The sequence below is a fragment of the Astatotilapia calliptera genome, chromosome 14 (genome assembly GCF_964374335.1).
Source record: "Astatotilapia calliptera chromosome 14, fAstCal68.1, whole genome shotgun sequence".
Taxonomy (NCBI): Eukaryota; Metazoa; Chordata; class Actinopteri; order Cichliformes; family Cichlidae; genus Astatotilapia; species Astatotilapia calliptera.
The window spans coordinates 10,478,312-10,499,419 of NC_137435.1; the positions used below are offsets into that span (position 1 = coordinate 10,478,312).

The 21,108-nt window shown below is 41.1% G+C and overlaps 1 protein-coding gene across 12 annotated transcripts in view; it reads left to right on the forward strand.

Annotated features, from left to right (window-relative positions):
* Positions 1-21,108, forward strand: part of robo2 (roundabout, axon guidance receptor, homolog 2 (Drosophila)) — a 291,837-nt gene that overhangs the window by 258,806 nt on the left and 11,923 nt on the right. For 7 of the 12 annotated variants that reach the window (XM_026191419.2, XM_026191416.2, XM_026191417.2 and 4 more), the window contains 10 exons: positions 3-234; positions 3,053-3,177; positions 3,262-3,433; positions 4,464-4,652; positions 5,521-5,547; positions 8,274-8,316; positions 12,111-12,238; positions 13,018-13,290; positions 14,273-14,398; positions 19,114-19,273. In XM_026191419.2, the coding sequence (XP_026047204.2) occupies positions 3-234; positions 3,053-3,177; positions 3,262-3,433; positions 4,464-4,652; positions 5,521-5,547; positions 8,274-8,316; positions 12,111-12,238; positions 13,018-13,290; positions 14,273-14,398; positions 19,114-19,273 (1,475 nt within the window). The remainder of the gene's footprint in view (positions 1-2; positions 235-3,052; positions 3,178-3,261; positions 3,434-4,463; positions 4,653-5,520; positions 5,548-8,273; positions 8,317-12,110; positions 12,239-13,017; positions 13,291-14,272; positions 14,399-19,113; positions 19,274-21,108) is intronic. The other 5 variants (XM_026191418.2, XM_026191420.2, XM_026191427.2 and 2 more) reach the window with 3 other exon arrangements.

Sequence of the window (21,108 nt, forward strand, 5' to 3'; positions counted from 1 at the left end):
AGGTGGATCGTCAGTCCCAGTTCATCCAGGGTTACAGAGTTCTTTACAGACAGACATCGGGACTGCCATCACCAGGACCATGGCAGACCCAGGATGTGAACGTCCCCTCAGAGAGAAGTGTGATCCTCTCTGGTCTCAAGAAAGGCATAGTTTATGAGATCAAGGTCCGGCCTTATTTCAATGAGTTTCAGGGCATGGACAGTGAATCCAGGACTGCAAGGACCACCGAGGAAGGTAAGTGGAAGAACTTGCTGATTATATGTATATTACTGTATGTCAGGAGCAATAAAATCAAACTGTGGCGCAGCCACTCAAATGATGAGTGACACGATCCCATAGGCTGCTTCCGTGCCAGTTTTTGCTGCAATATCATTGGTGCCCCTCTTTAAAACTAAGAACAGTATTTTGTTTAAACATGCTTCCAGGATATGCTCATCTTTTTGACCTTCCAGCTGTTTTGTTTTTTTGATTGGTGGTGTTAGTGCCAACCTTCGTCTAATCCATCACCCAGCAGCCACAGATCTGAGCTGTGATTGGGCACAGCTCACACTTCCTCCTGTGAAGATGATCTGTCACCTAAAGCTTGATTCATACAGGCTCTGACAAGGCCACAGAGCAATGCGGTGCTATATTATAAACAGGCGCACAGACAGATATGTATTTCGATCAAGTTTATTGTAATGAACTAAAACTGAGCGACCAAAGTGAAGCTAAGTGTAAAACTGCTTTTGTTTTAGTGCCTACTACAAACTACATTACAATTAATTACACATTTTTTTAAAAACCTGCAATAACACTGTTTTGCTTTGATATAAACCTGAACACAAATACAACCACCAACCTTGTTTCAACCTTTTAACCATATAACTTTATACCTACAGCAGCACAAAAAGACAAATGCAGACGCTTAATACTGGAGGCGAAGACTGTCTTTCCACTGCATATTCAGGCTGCATGGACAGGAGACAGTTCACATCCTGTTGGGATGACAGGCCCATTTATTTTCCCTTTCTCAGAGGGACCATATCTCCTGTGGTCAGCTAGTGCATTCACTGCAGCAGTCGAACTGCCATCAAGTTACAGCTGTCGCCAACACACACTCTGGCACAAACACACACATACCTTAAAGTCACACATGCCAAGGTACATCTCCCTAAGGTTTCCTAAATCCACATGTCACAGCTATTACCAATGCTGATAATATTCCCTATCTGCATCCAGGTCCTGCACAATCTCAACAACTTTCTGCCATAACTCTGCTGCTGCGCTTGGTCAGAGTTAATGCACTGTCAAACACAGGGCTCTAGGCTCTTCAGAGTCCCTGGGACTACTGAGAAAATGTGGCTAGACAGATAGAGAAATCCGGTTCAGAGTGTGATTAAAACTTAGGTTGCTATTAGCACAATTAAAGAATCCCCAGAGTACGTCCAGGCAGATTCAGGGTTATAGTATGCTCAGCGCGCCAGTGCTGTGTCCATCTTTTTGGTCTCCCTTTGCCTTTTTCACACGTCCTCTCACTCTCCATCTGGACAGCCATATCATGGCTGATAAATGAACTCTGACTGCCATCTGATTCCCACTGCATAATTGTCTAAGAAGTCACCACAGAGGATCATGTTTTATGCAGAGTAATTCTTATTTAAGGAGAAGGGAAATCAGTAATGTTTGTATAAATGTTCATTTCTAGACTAATGATCTACAATACATTGATCTCTAGGGAGATCCCACTCCCAGTCTTTTCAATAGCTATTGGCTCCTTTTTTGTATGGATGACATGTTTGTATTCCTTCATCATCCAGCACAGCATGCCATGTGCATGCGAGACAGAGGGTCACATTCCTGCCTGCCATACATCACTCTGCTAATGGCTCTATTAGCGCAGCCTCTGAGGCCTCTAATGAAAAATGTGTATTGTTTAGCACAAATATGCATGATAATAAGCTGCTAAATCATTCATAACATTAACTTTGAACGACATTGCTTCTGATGACTGCCATGCACAAATCCAGCACTTCGTCACCTGAATGTAATTCGGTGTTGGAGAGCCCAGAGCTTGATGGTTGATCAGATGCTCCCTTGGAAGATTGTTTCTAATCTGGCTAAGGTGTTGGGTTCATCATTGGACCCATTCATCTTCTACCATGCCAGGGCCTTCTGGCTCTCTGGGGGTTGGTGTGGCCAATTGCACTGAGGGATGAGCACAGATTTACAGGGTGACACGTGCCATTTTGGATGGAGGTGAGGTGAGAGAGCGGCAGCACAGGAGTAATTGACCTGTCAGTATTCTGCTGTGGTGCTGCACCCCTGCCAGCCACTGTGGAAATGAGAAAACATTATTTTTAAAACGTTATTTCCAGTTGGGCCAACTGTTATTTATTTTTCCTTTTACCCCTTGTGGGGTCAGAAGATTGTTGCCATCAGAATAACAACAGAGGTTTATGAAAGCTTGGACCTGTCTTGTTTCTATCCACTCCCAGGCTGCCTGTGGATTGTGCAGATTCCACTTAGATGGGCATCACCCCTCTGATCCTCACCTACTGGCTTTAGTTTCATCTCGCTGATCGATGGAATCAGTCAATATGTTTACTGAGACTTTGTTTCCTTTTCCTAAAATTTATTTTTTTCACATTTCCTTCTTGTCTGCACTTCATCCTATAAGCTCATTGACCCGTGTGCCACCCTGGTCAATGCTAGAGTCTTAGTGTGACTGAGAGTGCTTGCCTGACTATGCCAGGCCATTATTCTACAAATCAATACCAGTATTTTCTGTGCAAACCTACCAAGCTGGAGACAAGGATGATATATTAAATCAATGTGATGTATTAAAGACAGGTTATAGCAGTATCGGATGTGCTCTACTTTTTATGTAAATCCCCCTCTAATGAAAGATCATGGCAAGCTTCGGTCACCTGGGTTGTCCTTATAGAATATCATGGCGAACAAAAATCTGTGTCTGGTATGTGCATCCTTGTTTCTGTTTTGATTCTCTTTGCCATAACTGATGGATAGTGTATTTGACTTTTGACATCGATATTTGCACCTCTTCTTTCAGCTCCCAGTGCCCCTCCTCAGCAGGTAACAGTTCTGACCGTTGGAAACCAGAACAGCACTTCCATAAGCATCTCCTGGGACCCCCCGCCACCTGATCACCAGAACGGCATCATCCAAGAGTACAAGGTTGGTCCCAGCACATCAGCATGGATTCTCATTTAAGTCACACAAAGCGAAAGGCATCACTTATTTTTGTCCTTTCCGTTTCAGATCTGGTGTCTTGGGAATGAGACGCGTTTCCATGTTAATAAGACAGTGGATGCAGCCATACGCTCTGTAGTGGTGGGTGGGCTGCAGGTAGGAGTAGTGTACCATGTGGAAGTGGCTGCCAGCACAAGTGCAGGGGTTGGAGTGAAGAGTGAACCCCAGCCTATTATTATTGGTAAGACTGACTTAAAGACATCAAATTTCCCTTTCTTTTTTTAATCCTTAGTGAATGATATTCGGGTATCGAATAATATTGTTGCAATAAAATTGTATTTCAGCATTAGTGTTTAATCTCGGGAATTGAGCAAATATCATTACTTTTTGTCATGAAAGTCTAGGAATTACCAAATGGATGATATTGTTAAAATATTTTGATATGTGGTCTGACTGGATATGATTTATGTGGAGCTATGGCAGATTGTGCCTGATTTGACCCATAACTGATGGCTTGGCCCGCAGCATGCTCTTATTTCCCCAGCGTCACTCACATAATCCATCTCTGAGAGCAGAGCCGTGAGCTTACAGTTATGATATGTTGTGTTTGCCTGTCTGTGGACGTGCAAATAGTTGTGTTCATGTGGTTGGTAATGTAAAGAACACGAGCATTTGAGCATCTTTGCACGTGCATATGCAGACATATGTGTGTTGTTATCCTTACAAGTGTACATTTTTTTTCCTGTCACTGTATGGGAATGTTAATAGCGTGCGGTTTGCACTTTTCCTACCATGCTGCAAGAGATATCGTCAAGCACACTGGTCAGGCTGCAATTGGAGATCAATACAGACCAGGGTCCTCTCATCTCATTTCACAGTGTGTTTTATCAGCTGTGGAGGGAATTGGGGGCTAAACTAAGCAAACAACCTGCTCACCTGGGGATTTGTTATAAGCTTTTAAGCTTTGTCTTTTTCAGTCTGTAAAATATATTTTACTGCACATCCTTTAGATCGACAGTATGTCCTGCTTCTCTGGTCAATACCTCAGCTGAAATGTAACAGACACACTTTCTTTCAGCTTAATCTAGCTAACCTTTATGTTTCTGTTGGTGTGGGGGAAAAGTGAAATATTTCTAAGCTTGTCAGTATTTGTGCATTAACCTTCACCTTGAAAAATCAAATGATACAAAAAGGCATAAATCTTTGTTTTTTCTCAGTAACTATTCAGCCAGCATTATATAAGTGCCGCCTTTGTGTTCCTGCACAAACAGGTAAAGAGTTTCGGGACGTGATTATACATGGAAACCGGAACAACAGCATCACAGAGCAGATCACAGATGTGGTGAAACAACCTGCTTTTATCGCCGGTATTGGGGGGGCCTGCTGGGTCATCCTCATGGGCTTCAGCATCTGGCTGTACTGGAGAAGGAAGAAGAGAAAGGGTCTGAGCAACTATGCAGGTTAGATTGATCACAGTTTCACGCATTCTGGTGCCTTAACACACTCTTCTAACTTTAAAGTGATTTTCTTCCTCTTTCAAAGCAGGAGTATTTTACCACGACTACACTATCGTTCTTCAGTTTTAATGAGTGCAGTCTTGATGAAATATATCAGAACGCTGCGATGAGATTGAGATGGCTACTGTGTTAAAGCTCAAAAGGAAGACAGATGTCAGCATGAAACATTTCCAGAGGGTCACAGTTTTTGACAAATCCACCCACTGTGTTGGTTATTAGCCCAGGGTGATGGAGCTGAGTGGGCAGGCTGGACTCTCTGCTGGTCACTGAAGCTTGGGTTTGTCCAGTTCTCCTCCCACACACTGACCCTGACATCTTACTGAGAGACCCCCCTGTCAATACTAGCAACCACCAAGTCCACATAATCTGCCAGGAGTACAAGATTTAATTAGAGAACAGAAAATGGTAATGAGCTGACAATTTAGTGTCGTATTCTCTGAGTGTTCTCGCGTTATTTCTTTCCTTTTAAATAAGTCTAAATCCTTATGATGTTTTCTGATCAAGTCAAGAAGTGCTACGATATGCTGACTTGGTTAATTTACTCTTCATTTCTGTTTGTTACATTTGTATGTGTGTGTGTGTGCGTGTCTGTTTTATTTTGTTTATGCCACCCTCTTTACACCTCTGTGGCCTCTGAGCTGGCTGCTTTCTGGCTGTCGCTCTGCACACTGGGTGACGTTGTGGTCTCCCATTCTCTGACCCTCAGCACCTCTCAGCTTGACCCAGTTCCTTGTGTGCAGATACCCCCCTAAAGCGCTGCTTACCTCTGCAGGCTTTTAACACACAACTTCTCTGTCTTCTTGTTTTGCAGTTCAGTCCTTCACCTTCACCCCTGCAGGTACTGTTCATTTGTCCCGTCTCCTCCCCCCACCTAAGTACAGCTTCATCTCCTGCCCGCTTCTAGTGCATATGTTTGAACTGTCACACTTACGGTCATGGCTAATGCAAATTGAAACCTCATGCTGGTGAACGCAATGTGTGCCATCAGAGAATCAAAAATAGAAGCGAAAAAACATTTCAGTTTGTTATTGGCCATGATCTGGGCCCTGCAAACTTAAACTCTTTTTTTCCTGCTCAAACCACAACTTTATTCCATGTCGTGTTGTATTTGTGTGTATTTCTATTGAAGCTGTCCGTTTCTGAATGGCGAGTCATTCTGATTTGTGTAGCTTTGTTTGTGGCATTTTTGTGGGGTACGGTTAGACTGTCCATTTCCTTTCTCCTTAAACAAACCCTCTTTGTTTTCTCTTTTTTCGATTTCCGAGCATCTGCTTTCCTTTGATGTCATCTAGTCAGCTGGGTGCCGTTTCCTTTCTGAGTTTTGTGTTCCTTATTTGTGACGATTCCTCTACTACTGTGACAACACATGTTTGCCTTCCTTGAGTGGCATTACATTCTTAATGGGCCAATTTCGTGAGTGTATGTTATCATCTTCCTTTTAGCTAATTCAGCTTAAGAGGAGTCCAAAGTGTATAAATGATTCATCTGAATAAGAAAAGGGAGAGAAGAGTAGCGGTTGGAAGTTTTAAATATTTAAAATATTCTAAAAAATTAATCCTTAAAAAAACTTCAGTAAAACTACAGTTTTTTTCCTTCACTAATTAATTACTTTTGTGAAGTATCACAGCATCCCTTGCAGGACATTTGCTTGGAAAAACTTGGAAAACACTCCTTAGAGATGCTAAAGAGAGAGCAGGTTTTTTCACAAAGAGTGTTGAGTAACAAGAGCAAACAAGGGCAAACACAGCATAAATTGGAGTGCTATATTTTGAATGGGAGTCAAAGTGGTGCTGAAGAGTCTTACAGTGCTCTTGTCTGCATTGACAATTAGTTGATGTGTTGAGCGTGTCCAGTCTCAACCCTCTAAAGCTGTCTCCACAGGAGTGGTAAATCACAACTATGTTAAGGCACGCGGCCAGCAAAAATTAGATTTGATGGAATTTTTATATGCTGATTATGCCACTCCCACCCCCACCTCCACCCACGATCGGTGCTTATTAAAGGGGATTAATCTGTATTCATATTGGGGGGGGAAAAAGTGCTTATCTTGAAGACGGAGGCGAGAAGCACAGCCCTGCCGCCATGTCACTCTGGCTAACATAAAAGTATTCCACAGCAGCCCAGAAATGTGCCCGAGTACAGATAGGGACTTCAGAGGCCTTCCCCGCTGCACAGCCTCCCCCTCACACCCGCCTGTCAGTCCTCACTCAAACAACTGAGTATTCTTTAATGCAAGTTTGGTGGTGGGGAACAAAGAGAAGCGGCTTTGGATTTCACTGAATAAAGACTGCGGTTTCTGTCTTGAGCTCTCTGAGATCTATTTTATTCTAGCAGACTTGCAATGTTGGCTCTATCTGGGTAAAACAAAGTATTTTAATTCCACCTGCTGGTGTTCACTTGCTTAAACCCTAATGTAGTAAATAAACGTTCAACTCTCCAACATGCATGCTTGACAGAATTTAAATTGTCTCGCTCTCATTTGAAAGCCTGGAATTGTGGTTACGAGAGTAAAAATTGGATTAAGTAAGCTTAGGTAATGTTGGTGATACATTAAAGTGTAGCAGTCTCTCTAATCTATTGTGGGAGTTTCCTCTGTCTGTCTTCTGTTACTACGTCACCCACAGAAAAGCCCCCTCTTTTGCCCATGCCTAGGCTTGTTGTGGAACCGACTTGAATGAAACAGAAAAAAAGGGGGAATGTTCAGCCTTCTTCTCTCTTTAATCTCCATCTGTGGAACAAATGAGCCAAATTACTAACAGCTTTCCTTTGCTCTCTTAAGTAAACCAGCTCTCTTATTTCCCCCCCTTTTCATTCCCCCCCCCTCATTGGTACGAGGTGGTTTCCAAAACTCTTGCTGCTTTTCTGTGTTTCCTGTGATCCATTGAAGTTCTTACATGCTTAGAACTCTCACTGCTGCTTTGCCATCACAACAGAGATGAAATGGATCCTTCACAGTCGGCTCTCACTTTCGGCCACGCAGTTTTACCAGCCTCCGACTAAGAGCGGCCCTTGTTATCTGTAGATCGCTGTAATGAAACAGGCCACATGCATACCTTCTGGGGAGCCCTGCCAGCCAAAAAGCATCAGCAACTCAGCCTCTACGCTTGTAGATAGAAAACTCTGTGTGATTAATGAAGCCTCTGCCATTTCTAATCTTTCTTTTTTTTGGTTTGAGATTTAATCACAAATCTGATAATAACACAGCAGCAAAATAAAAAAAAAATGAAATGAGTTTTCCCTCTCATCAGGCATCTTGTCCTTGAGGAACACATGACGTCTCCACTTATGCAAAGCAAAGCAATATGCAGTCCTCTTCATAGCTGTTAAAAAAAGAGAACGACATTGGATGCAGACGGACATCTGCACCCCTTTGTGAATCCATCAACTATCATGTCGTGCATGAAAAAAATGAATACATTGCTATTGAAGCACAAGAGCAAAATGGGCAATGCTAAAAAGACAATATTTCTTTCTTCTTATGGAAACAAACCCTGGTTTGCTTTATGTTATACCTGAAAAACTTAATATCTGGTATTTTTTTCCCTTTTTCTTTCTTCTCTTTAGTGACATTCCAGAGAGTTGATGGGGGGCTGATGAGCAATGGAAGGTGAGTATCGCATGAAAGTGAATCTCACACCCATTCTACACATTTGTGCGCAGTCTCATCTAAAACGAGTAAAAAAAAATCCTTTACTTTATAATTATTTACTTCCCTATGTCATTGGCTTTACTCAGCCTTTCCTCCATAGTTATGCATGAAGTCCTCAGCAAGCTGCTTTTGATCCCAGCACTTCTAAATGTCTAATAGATTGATTGATAACCGATACCTGTTGTGTGCCTACCATGCAAACACGCATAGAAATATACATTTCAACCACATCTCCATTCATGCATCGGTAGATGAACTCATAAATCTCCTCAGCGGAATTAACAGAAACAATTTAAGCATAGAGTGCTTTTATTTTGTCATTTATCTTCCGCTGCTGGCTATAGGCAACCCCAAAGCCCTCTGGAGTGATAAATTTGCCTGTCACCTTGCGTGGGCGGCTGGGATCTGAGCACATGTAATAATGTAAAAATAATTACCCAGGGGAGAGGTGTGTGGAGGTACCCCTTATGCACCCCCATACAGCCTGCTCCATTTCACTCTGTGTTAGAGGGGCTATGGTGACTAGGGCACATCTCAATGACACCAGTTACAGAGCCTTTGTAGGTATTCAAGAGACTCCCTGGAGAATCCCAGGCTTCTGTCTATCTACTGCTTATCACACCTGACTAGGTAGAATCTCCAGATCTCAAACACTCAGTGAGAGTCTGCAACTAAATTTGACCCTGAGTGTATCTGGGCGTTTGGGAACGTGTCTGCTCTGCAGTCTATTTGCAACAATTTGTTTTTTAATATTTATGCTCTTTTTTTTCTCCAAATTTTCCCATTTTCTGTGCATACAACTGGATGCTACTGTGGACAATTTTGTTTGTATTGTTCTGTCAGCTGCCAGCAATCTCTTAATGAATTAGCCACGCCACTTGCCATGCCGTTTCTCATCTACTTTCTGCTGAAGTGTTTTTCCTTCAATTTTCCACATAAGTGGTTCTGATTCTCACTCCAGCGAATGGGATTTGAAATGTCTGTATTTTTGCTGCTTTATATTTGTCATATTTTTAGTCAGAAGCAGTGACTTCCATAATTTTCACAACACTGGGATGCAATCTGGAGCCCTAGCACAAGCCTCTGATCCATTAGTCACTCTATTGTCATCAAATCCCAGATGTTGCTACTTCCCCATCTGCCCTGAGAGTGAAAATGTGGAACAGAATATCTTGGGGAAAAAGTGTTCATGTGTTGCCTGAGATGTTTATTGCATTAATTAGACAATAGCAAATTAAACCACGTCTGTTTCTAGTTTCTCATTGGCTCCTGCCAAATTGTTCTGACTGAACAATTACACTTAATCGATCACAAAATAAATGATTCATGGAAGATGAATAGGCTGCAGATTGGTAGACCTGGACCATTTGACTTTGGCTGCTCAGCTGAAATTGATAAAAGCTGATAAGGGTTCATTTCTTATCCCCCTGCCAATAAGGAGATGGTAATTAGAAGGTAGTAATAACTTCCTATCTCGGCGCTGATCAATATTTTAGCACAGCAGATTTACTCCGATCGGCAGGGAGCATGGGATGAGCACCGCAGTGAACAGGTTTCACTGACACTGTTGCTATGGAGATTCCTTTACATCCCAGAATACTAAATGACAACATGTTCTCTCAGAGTTAATCTAGAAAGTAATCTGTGTTTCCCCTTGTGCTAAGTGTTAGCTAATGTCTAGACTTTTAATCCAAGTTCTATTCACTTGTCTGTGGTACCATAAACGCTTGATTTATGAAGTTGCTTTGGAATTAATCTCTCTCACTTGGCTTATTTATGGGAAGCTCCGTGTCAGGCATCTTAGGCAGTATTTATGGTTTCCTTCCTCCTCATCACAAGTAACTGAAATATCTAACAAGAAGAAGAAATGCTCCAAATCAAATTTCTTCTGCCAAGGTTGCTATCCATTCTAGGATAGGCATGGATTAAGAGTTAGGTGTCAACTTTTCATTAAACGTATGACCCTGTGTCTGTCCTCCAGCCCTTCTCCATTACCCCACCATTGGAATACACACATGCACACACAAACACATATAGCGAGTCCGTGGCAGAAATCAGTCTTATTCTAATTATCCTTAGAAGAAATGCTGCTTTGTGATGAATACAAGGACGATGCAGCCATTTCCTCTGTCAGCTCCTTGTCTTTCAAATGGTCTTCCTCAAGTGGGCTGGGGGAGGACATGCTGGAGCACAAGCCTATAGCTGCATGCATTTCTGTGCTATTGCTGGAGTCAACAAAATGAACAATGTCTCTTCTTTTTCAGCTGTTTGTAGTTTTGCCCCAAAACAGGTGAAAAATAAGGTTAGAGAAAGAGAGTGTGGCGAGAGAAAATAATGGCAATGGAGTAACAAGACAGCCAGAAACAGAGGTAGAAGGACGAGATGGCTTGGAAGATGTATTACCCTATAAAAGTGCATGTGTCTGATGCACAGCCATCAATTTGAATGACTTGTCTCCCCCGAGGGCCTGTTTTGGCATTCAGGAACCACAACGAGGGCTCTTAGCTTGCCAGGGCTGCAGTTCATTTGGACTCCCCCCACTGTGGAATCGGTGTCTCCTCATTAGAACTTGTGGCTTAGGAGAGAGTGACTGCAGCAATGCCATTACCTGCCCTTGTCCTCAGGGCCTGACTCCCTGAGAGCCAACACATCACCCCTCTGGAGCTAAGGCAAAAAAAATCCCATCAGGCAGCTTGACTGGTAACTACTGTGTTACACAGCTTCTCAGAGTGCACACATATCTGCAGTCTGCTGCTAACTGAGGGGTCTGCAGTATACGCTAAATATACCGGCTGAGGATCATTTGTCTAACGAGGTACACTAGTGATTACGCAGTTAGAAATTTTGTTTTGCATTTTAATCAGCTTCACAAGTGGCAAGTGGTGTGGCAGTGAATTGAAAACAAAGGCATTTAACAGCATCTTTCATTCTCATTTTACTCCATCTGTGTTCCTCATGGTAACGAGCCTTAGACGTGATTGTACAGTAAAGTGGCCCTAATGGCCTCCCAGCAGTCACCCATGACAGGTTAAAGTCGTGATGACTGCTTTTATAGCTCTTACACCTCAAGAGGGACACAACACCTGTTAAATGGACCTGCCCTCTCCCTTAGACAGACATCCCACAAGCCGGTTCCAGGACCGAGGTCTCACTCCCTATCAAATAAGATTTAGACTGTCTGGACGTCACCACAAGGGGTTGATGGGAAAACACAGCAGAAGGGGCAAGATATTAATGAATTAGGAAATATATACATGTGGGTGTCAGCATGTACTGCTGCACTTTTATGCAAAGCGCAAATGCATGCATTAGTCTGCCCACGGTGTGCTTTTGCATTAATAACTCAGAAAATGTGACAAAGGCTCAGCAGGAACAGAAATTAAAGGGCCTGGAGGAATTCCAACTTTGCGGGAGAAGAAATGTATCTATATAGCGTTTCCCCCCCATACTGAAGACTTGTTTCATCAGCTTCAGAGGTTTATGGAAAACTTATCTCCCACAAACACACATGCGTGTGGACAGTAACATTTGTTTTAATTTTTTTGATGTCTTCACAACTTCTTGCTGTTGATTGCTGTCATATTTTCTGTATGTGTGTGTTCCAGTAACATAATAAAGAATTAAACAGGGTATAATGTGTAATTGGGGATAATCTTGTATGAAAAAAAAAACAAAACAAAACAAACCTTTTGTAGTAATATAGTTTTATGGCCTGTATCTAATCTGTTGTTTGATCCTTTGTTTCCGCTTAGCCGCCCAGGCTTGCTAAATGCCAGTGATCCAGGCTACCCCTGGTTAGCAGACTCTTGGCCAGCAACCAGCCTGCCTGTCAACAGCAGCTCCGGGGGACCAAATGACCTGAGTAACTTTGGTCGAGGAGGTGAGCGCCCCGGTGCTTTCCCACTTGCTTTGAGAAAAAAGACCATGAGAGATGAAAGATGACTGCTCTGCCTTCCTCGCTGTGACGCACATATATGCATTCAGGATGTATACATGCATGTACATTACATTTGTGTCTGGATATATATTTATCACACCAGAGGACAGCTACAGCATTAACAGCAGGGGCTTCACTGTCACCACGCTGAGTGATGGCATATAGTCCAGCCTGGTGTCAAAGCCCATACCTCAGAGCAAGCGAATGAGAGAGGAGAGACGGGCAGAGGAGCAGGGGGTGGATGGCTGTTTGAAAGGATGGTGTTGAGCAGCCAGTCGTGAAGGACAGGCACAGCTTGACTGGCGCAGATGCGGACACTTCCGCCACGGCTTTACATCATCTCCCCTTCACTGGGCATGCAAACCATGCACTACGGAGAGAGAAGCTGCCTGCTCTCCTCCTAGCTCTCCCTCTTTGACTCTGTTAGTACACACACATGCAGAGCAGCAACATTATGCCTAATGTGTAGGAACACATAGGGAACCTAGTGAGATATCCAGAAGATATGTGGAAGGAGAACAGGAATGTCATAATGCTACAGTAGAATTTATTTTCAACAAATATATTTGTTAAAATGTGCAACTGATGGCAAGATATACCATAGATATTGCAACATTTTTGCTTTTTTTCCATTTTCTTTTGTCAGTAATGCAGAGCTACAGGTGAGGTGGGCATTTTTTAAAAGGAAGCCTTTCATGTAATCTCTCCATACTCTTACCCAGATCTCCCCACTGGACAAGGGGATAAGACGGGCACCATGCTCTCGGACGGAGCCATCTACAGCAGTATAGACTTTACCACAAAAACCAACTACAACAGCCCTGGCCAAACATCCCAGGCCACTCCCTATGCTACCACTCAGATTCTCCACTCCAGCAGCATCCATGAGCTGGCTGTGGACCTGCCTGAGGCCCAGTGGAAGGCCTCGTTGCAGGCCAAGCAGGAGATGGCCAACCTGGGCTACTCCCTGCCCGACAAAAACTCCTGCAACAACAGTAAGTTGCAAAAGTAAATGCAGTCTGTAGGGATTTGTGTGTATGTGGGAGGCTCACCAAGGTTTTTTTTGTTTGTTTGTTTGTGTTGGGGTTTTTTTTATAGAGTATGATAATATGTCAGCCAGAGCTATTGTTCCAGTGACATTAAACTGAAAGCCAGATTACAAGCCACAGGTTTACAGTTGTAACAAGACAGCCTGTTGGTATTGAAACTTTTCCCTCAAAAGTCGTGGAGGTCTTTGTTGCGCCACTGTGGTGGGAAGAGGTTGTCTTAAAAAGAGCGGTTTCTACCTCAGCAGACATCATCTTGGTTTTTCTCCAAGGCTGAATAAACATCTCACAAAGGAATACTGCACTTAAGCGATCCATCTATTTACCCGCTGAGTTTTCTTGACGGTACCGCAGCTCCTTCAGTTTCAAAGTAATTGGCAATCCATTTTAGCTTGACTAATATTTAAGAAAATAATCCAAATTAATTGGATTTGATGCAGGATTTTTCATGGCCGAATGGAGTTTGATAGTTTAAACGTAATGAGAGTTCTTTGGCCTTATTCTAATACGTATTTATGATCTGGTGATTTTCCAACAGTCTAAAATAGATTAATTATAGTTTTTACACATTGCAGTGACTCTTTCAAAATGTTTTGTAATTCTCCCTGAAATTATTTCAAGAAGTATGCTCAAACATGATTATGTGTGATTATACCTCTCTGAAGCAGGACAAATAGTGAAAAAAAATCTCTACCACTGAGTCATTCATCAGTATTGTGAAAGCTTAGCTTGGTGTTTATCAAATCAACAACAAATCAGATTGGTCTGTTGCATACGAATCAAATAGTGTTAAATAATTCAGCTTTTTGAACATATGAGTCCTGATTTTATCCTGCTTGCTTGATGCTCTAACTGCATGTTTGCATGTGCTTGTGCTAACTGCCAATCACCTGATGCCACTGTGATTTTTGCCCTTTAACCCCCACTGTAGCCCTCCTATTCATTCCTGACTACCGATTGGCCGAAGGATTGTCTAATAGAATACCACACAACCAATCACAAGATTTCAGCACCACCAGCTCTCACAACAGCTCAGAGCGAAGCGGCAGTCTCTCAGGTTGGTTTACGCAGCAGAGAATTAAGCAGACTGGGACACGCTGCTCCCCAGCCAACTTTATGATCGACTGATGTCTTAATTGCTTTATTTATTTGTTATTTGCATGTACAAACTTTATATCCAAAACATTCTTAATAACACAATTCCCTCACCATCACCAGTGATACTTGGCTCACACAGCTCTCCCTGCTTCTAATTGATCACATATGAATGGTATGGTGTTATTTTTGTTATGTGGGGTTCTGAGCGCAACTACTGCTGAATGTAAAGATGGATGTGAGTTGAAAAGTCTTTCAAAGCATAATGAAATAGGAAACTTAAGTCAAAAGAAAGAACAGCAATATAATCAACTGACAAATTATGGCTGCAATTGCTAAGGCTGGGTTCATGCCATTACTGCTGGTCTTTGGGAAGGCTTTGTCTCTCACTGTGTGAGTGAGCAGACGGGAGTAGGGGCAGAGGGAGTCTTTCAGACAGAGTGGACTATATACACACACAGACACCATTAGAGATGCTTGGCTGGGTAAAGTGGCAAAAATACCTCCCTTTTTCCCTCTTCCTCTAATGGTGGCCAACTACACTAAAACCCATGTTCAGAGAATTACAATGTCATTTATAGGACACCAGGGCATCCCTCTGACTGTCTCCCTTCCACTCTCCTCTTTTATCTAGTTTCAAGCCACTGCTTTAACTGGTCTCTAATTCAATGCTGAGGCACACTGTGGGTTGAAGAGAAGGATGTGAAATGGTCATGCCTTACAGGCAAATTCCTCCTATAGAACCACAGGTGACTTATGTCCCTGTTTGGGCTTGCCACATAGTAGTATAATTTAATAAGATGAAAAGAAGTAATTAAACGCATAAATTTCTGCTTACACTAAACAAACAGATTGTGCAAATATGCTTTAAAGCAACATTTTGCAATCATTTCGGGAAATATATCTAGACGTAGATGAGAAGATTGATGCAAAGTAATAAAATCCACACAGCAATTAGTCACTCATTAAACCACAACCTGTTGTTCTTTTTCAGTTTTTCAACCTATTAAAGAAATGGAAAATATTGTGTCAAATAATTAACTTTCCATATGCTAATAGACAGATTTTCTCATATATTCAGAGCTTTCTTTACTCTAGGCAAGCTATTGTCTCCTGGCATATGTTTACAGTTACGGTAGACAGATTTAGATAATCTGTTTACCTAATCTCAGCAAATATTTGCATATTAATGCGCAGAGTCTGTGGGCAAGGGGCAAGAAGCTTTCTGGTTTCCACTTGAAGTCTGTTTGTATTCTGTGACCAATATGTCCTCATTTGAGAAGGAAGTACAAAAAAGAAAAAGAGTGCATTCCCCAAAACATAATTTTAAACCATCAGCTCCTATGTAAACCGTGTTTTTTCTTTATCAGCTTTTTAATGGTATCTAAATTAGTAAACGATGGCCAGCAGTTTGAACAGGAAGACTTGGCTAAGATATCCACTGGCTAGACCAGAAGTCCTGAAAGAGCAGAGGTTAAGTCTGAAGACAATAGCAGACAGATATCCAAATCATTTCTACTTCTATCCGATGACTTGAAAGTAAATACAAATAATTAAATCATTAAGAATTAAGTCAAAAAGACGGCAGAGGTGTAACTATATGTGGATTATTTAAAACAAAAATGTTTTAAGAATTCTCCTCATTAAGAATCTTTCAGTTATTTTTAAATAGATGTCTCTTTTTTAATATTGTCTAGTATATACCCAATATAATGTGCAGTGAAATAATTATGCTTACTGATATTAATGATGCTTTAAAAGTGAATTGATCAATAACAGATATTCTGTGAGGTGAAACTTAATGATATTTTGAACCAGCACATGCTAAGCTTTGATTCAGACTTCAACCAAAGTAAACTCAACATATGAGGGGAGGGGGGCTGCTGGAGTTTCTGTGCTTTGCTCTCTCTCTAAGGACATGGAAGGAATAATGAATGTCAGGTCTGAAGGAGGAGAGAGCGGGATAAAAAGAAACCGAAATAGAGCAGCTTTCATGACAGCATGGATCTCCACTGGGACATGAAGCTGCTCATTAAAACCTTTCTTAGTGTAGGGGAGAGGAGGTAACTGGTGTTTTCTGTAGTAGTTAGAGACCCCAAAGACACCTTGCTCTCTTCCTACACTCTCACCCATCCTGTGAAGCTGCAAAGTCTGTGATTATGTGAAGTTCATGGTTGTGCGTTACCTGTTGTGCTCCTGAACTCTCTGTTGTTGCATCTCCATTCATTATGTAACATGTTGCCTTATTTCTTTTTAACCTAAACTAAATATGATGATACAAGACTTTCAGTTATATATTTTCCCCACTCATGAGTTGTATTTGGCTGTATAGTCTTTCTCAAGTCTCTCTGTGGCTTTTCCTCTCAGCACTAAGGCACCCAATGAAAACAAAGCAAGCTCAAGGCTATGCAGCCCTACAGTTATAGAATGGGAGTGCCCAAACCCTGGGTATAAATACCCAAAGCTCCATCTATATTTAGTATCACTTCCCCTTTGAAGAGAGGCCCAGTTTTGTCAGAGGAGATGAGTGCGCTGTGTAATTCTTGTATAGCTCCTAGCCACAGCTTCTCTCTATATTTTTCATATTTGGGTTGAGCTGTTGCAATTCCAGCGCCAGACCATCCTTCCCTGGAAGAGGCTCATTTACAATATTGATGGCTGGTCTTGTGTAGAGGGACTAAGGATGACTGAACAATCACGTCAGCTCACCATTTATTGGTAAAAGTCAAGCGTTGCCCAGAGGTACGATTAGGAAACCCAATTACTTTCAGACTATACTTACACTGTGCTGCCACCTGCCTTGGGCTTACAGTTGTTTCTTTTATTACTTCCATTCTTTATTAATCTTATTCTGACACTTCTTCCATATTCTCATTTTTAATTTGTTCTCTCTAGTGCCAGTATTATTACTTGTTTTGGGTTTGTTTGTTTTTAACCATGCTCACCTTTCATTAAAGTGTTTTTGTCATTCTTGCAGGTAAGTCTTAATAGCAGAAAAATCTATACTTTTTGGATTAAAAACAAACTGCCCACTGTTTCTGATTTTCATGCTGTCTGGTATTCATAAAAAGAGATGGTCAAGATGTACTCTATTGCTTCTGTAAATGTCTTTTGATGACAGATATTTTTTTACCATGTCTGAGCCAAGTTACTTCATTACATTACGTTAGCGTGCGTGATGTTACATTGCATAAAATGCCATACTGGCAGCTTTTTGGGCCAGTGGAAAAAGTGATTACAGGCCTTTGGCAGCAAAGGCTAACCAACAGATGACAAAAACAAATGCGTTTAGCAGAGATTCCCAAAAATAGCTTTCAGTATTGGTGGTGATGTCAGGCTGAGGTTATTTTATGGATTGCAAGGTGTTTACTTGTAGGAAGAGCCTGACATAATCCACAGAAGATTCCAGTCCCCTCGCCCATGCACAATCTGACATTCAAATACTAATATTAATTCCCACATATTGGTTGTGTGCTACAGGGTTGTAAAACTCAGACATATGCATGGTGAACCTTCAGATGAAAAGACATTAAAATGTTCTTTTCTCAGAATAATACAAAGTAATACTAACCACCAATAATGTTATAAAAAACATATTTACTGTGACTATTAAGTATATTTTTATTTTCATTTATTTAAAAATTGAAGCAAATTTAATATGCATGATGGGGTAAATGTGCAGAAGACCTTTAACCACAGTATAATGCAGTTTAGTATCTGCTATAATCTCAATATCATACACGTGGAATTATCATGTTTCTTAAAAGGTGTCTGCAAAACCTGAAAAAGTAGGATTCATGGCAGAGCTGTTGAATTGCCCCTAATGAAGTGGTAGATATAAGATACATTACATATAAATAAAAAATTATTATAGAAACTAGATTAAAAAAAATATTCAAATAGCCATAAAAAAAACAGGAAATCTTTTTCCAGGATATATTTTTGGTGGTTTTGTTTTTAAGATTTGAAGTCAAATATCTTTTAAAGAAAAAAAAAAAAAACAAATAAAGGTTTCTTCCAAAGTGACCAAATCATATAAAACTTGGTATTGAACTGGCTGGCAGATTTATAAAGATGGATGGGACCAGGTAGAATCTGGTGTTGGAGGGATATGAGTGGAAATAGATGGGGTTAGCGGCTCTCCGGTGTAATAAAAGAAATGAAAGTAGTAATAGACTCTCAGTGAATTCCATTAGGGACACATCGACACTACACAAGCCATTCATTATGATGATGCTGTGAAGTGAGATATTTCATTGTGGAACCCAATGCCCGGTGTGAAAGGGGACGCTGAGGGATGGGTGGAGCACAAAGGTCTGCCTCAGCCTCGTTTACTGCAGTTCTCTTCTGTTTCTATGGAGATTTGAGGCTTTTCAGCCAATCAATCAATGAAAGCATGCTTTTCATCAGGCAACCTTGAGGTTTTCTATGGAAGCGCTGATAGGCAGGAGCGCATTGAAATCTTGTGTTTGAAAATGTGTACGACTTTGCAAGGCTGTGTTGAAACAGTCCAAATGGATTTGTAAACCAAGTAGTGTGTTTAGAATAATTTGAGTTTATTTATAATAGACATTTGTCAGATGGCAAATGCTCTCCCAGTTGTTTATTCGTTTTTAATTGGTTATTGTATACAGTGTCGTTTTCATACAGTTTCATACTGTGTCTCATCTTTTCTAGGTGGAAAGGGAGGAAAGAAGAAGAAAACAAAGGCTGGCTCTAAACCTACTAAAGCCAATGGGTCCAATTGGGCCAACGTTCCCCTGCCCCCTCCTCCTGTTCACCCTCTCCCTGGTACTGAGATGGACCATTATCCCAATGATCACCACGACGGGGGAGGGTATGTCTGCTAATATAAAAAAATACACACAAATTATTCCATCTTGAATGGATAATGAAAAACCATTTAAATGCATAGAAACAACATACACACTTTACAGCTCAGTTTTCAGTAGAAAATGAAGCGCGACACAAGTTTTATTTTAACCAAACGATCAGATACAAAATCTTTCAAACTGCTCTCCTTTTTTGTATTTGTCATTATTTTTCATTAACTTTTACAGCCCATTTGACCCAATTATGTTGTTTTCTGGATCACCTCCCATTTCACACTGGGCCTCCTGTTTTTTGGAGCAACCAAATGTAATACGTCATTCTATTTTAGTCTACTAATCCTGTCTATACCCAGACAATTAAGACATTACAACGTTTAAATTATTTTTTGAAAGTCAGCTCAAATACAAGTCATGCTGTCAAGAATTTGTTTAAAAATATTGTGTCCACTGTCATTGAAAATCTGTTGTAGCCAAGTTAAGGCTTTTAGGAAAAATTTAGGAGGCTAAGAAGCCATACACAGAAGCTTTGTAACTGGCAATTCTGATATTGAAGAGAAGAAGCATGAGCTCATGTGGAAGCGCAAGAGGGAGAAAAATAAACCTGTTCCAAGTAATATTTTGTGTGTTTTGTGGGCAGCTAGCTACACACAAAATAAAAATGGCAGTACAAAAGAAATGATCACAGAAAGCAAAACGATATAGATGATGTCCAACAACTTCTTGTATAAGCAACACACTAAATCTGGTTGCATTCTGCATTAATGTCATCTGACTGTACCTCACTGAGTTTATTGACTTAGTACTGCAAATCTGACGAGAAGCAAAGAATCAATGTGTGTATAGTCTCTACAGGCAGCACACGTGCTCTTTTGCACAGGGCTCTTACACAAAAACCCACATACAGATGGGTGCCAATCAAACTATCTGCTGACCCGTTTTTCTATCTATAAAATAAATGAAAATAAAACATGTCTGTCTTTGTGAGTTTGTAGACATACGGGTAGCTTTGGCTTAATCTCGCTGATGAATTCCATAGTGGGGAAAAAACCCCTCCTAATAGTCCTGTTTTATAAAGATAGATTTATGTTATCCACACACACTGAGGCTGAAGTTGATATAAAAAGCTGGATTCTTATAAATGATTAATGCCGTACCAGACATCTGATATTTTTTGTTTAATTTTCATTTAATGTAATGGTGCAGTGGTTTGCACTGTTGCCTCACAGCCTTTCTTTGTAGAGGTTGCCTGTTGCCTTGTTTTTGCGTTAGTTTCCTCTTGAATCAAGCTTCCAGCCACGGTCCAAAGAGATAGTTGTTAGGTTAATTGGGGATTCTACATTAGCTGTGGGGGTGAATGTGATAGTTTACCTGGTAAACATGGATGGAAATGGATTTTGTGTGGTAAATGCAGTAAATCAACACTGTACTTTAAGTGTGAACTAACAGTAACTTGTGTAAGTGATTGTGAGAGTGTCTCTCTTTGGTCCAGTTGGCACCATGTCCTCTTACTCCCATTTCCAATCTGGGAGAGTCATCTGCTTTAATAGGCTATCTGGCAAATGAAGAGTCTCATGCACTGTAAATCTGAGGCTGCTCTTAATGGCAGCAGATTAAAACAGTTATGTCCTATGGAGTGTGCCCTGACAAATTTCTATAATGAACACCTTCTTTATGGCTAGTATTATTTCAGCATGTATAAGCACAGCTATGAGGAATTGAAGCTTGACACCAACTGTAATTCTAATCAGGACTGTTGTATAACAAATTGCTGTCCAATGAAAGTTGGAGAAGGTCACAAAACTGTGTTAGCACATATCAGTTTCTTTTGACATATATTTTT